General features: G+C 58.5%; 1 protein-coding gene across 1 annotated transcript in view; it reads left to right on the plus strand.

Annotated features, from left to right (window-relative positions):
* Positions 1 to 3: 3 nt before the first annotated feature.
* Positions 4 to 844, plus strand: part of RFC5 (replication factor C (activator 1) 5, 36.5kDa) — a gene marked incomplete at its 5' end in the record, with an annotated part of 2,274 nt that continues 1,433 nt past the window's right edge. Inside the window, 3 exons of the mRNA XM_010016654.1 lie at positions 4 to 44; positions 360 to 433; positions 535 to 694. Of these exons, the coding sequence (XP_010014956.1) occupies positions 4 to 44; positions 360 to 433; positions 535 to 694 (275 nt within the window). The remainder of the gene's footprint in view (positions 45 to 359; positions 434 to 534; positions 695 to 844) is intronic.

Raw genomic sequence — 844 nt, forward strand, 5'->3', positions numbered from 1 at the left:
CGAGGGCCCATCCTGAGCTTTGCCAGCACCAGGACCATCTTTAAGTAAGTGGTGGGTCTGTGCTTCCCAAAGCTTCCTATCCCATTGTCACCCCCCTAACAACACAGCATGCCCCAGCACTTAGCTTGGGAAGTGGGTTTGGAGGGCTCCTGAGGTGGGAGCAGATGGGAAGGAGCCAGGGGTGCCCAAGGAGCAAGGAGGATGAGGGTGGTATGGATGAGGGATAAGGGTGAGGGATAAGGAGGGCTCCCCCGGTGCATCCGTGGGGGTCAGGCTGGGAATAGCATCCCACACTCCCGTTTCTCCAGCACCAAGCCACAGCCAGGACCAAAACCATTCCCTTTTCCTCCTTTTTTAAGGAAAGGCTTCAAGCTTGTCATCCTGGATGAAGCCGATGCCATGACCCAGGATGCTCAGAACGCCTTGAGGCGAGGTGAGGGGCACAGGGGGCCCACTGCCATTGGCACCCCTCAGGCTGTCCCAGCTTGGCCTTGCAGCAGACTTGGACCAACTTCTCCTCCCTTCTCTCTGCAGTGATCGAGAAGTTCACTGAAAACACCCGGTTTTGCCTCATTTGCAACTACCTGTCCAAGATCATCCCTGCGCTGCAGTCCCGCTGCACACGGTTCCGCTTCGGGCCCCTCACCCCGGAGCTCATGGTGCCCCGGCTCCAACACGTCATACAGGAGGAGGGGTGAGCCCGGGATCCCCCTTTATTCCTGTGTCCTGGCACGGGGAGGAGCAGTGGGCTTGGTTTTCCATAGAACCCCAGCCTGGTTTGTGTTGGAAGAGACCTTAAAGCTCCTCCAGCTCCAACACCTGCCACGAGCCGGGCCACCTTCCA

The sequence above is a fragment of the Nestor notabilis genome, unplaced genomic scaffold (assembly GCF_000696875.1).
Source record: "Nestor notabilis isolate BGI_N333 unplaced genomic scaffold, ASM69687v1 scaffold35176, whole genome shotgun sequence".
Classification (NCBI taxonomy): Eukaryota; Metazoa; Chordata; class Aves; order Psittaciformes; family Psittacidae; genus Nestor; species Nestor notabilis.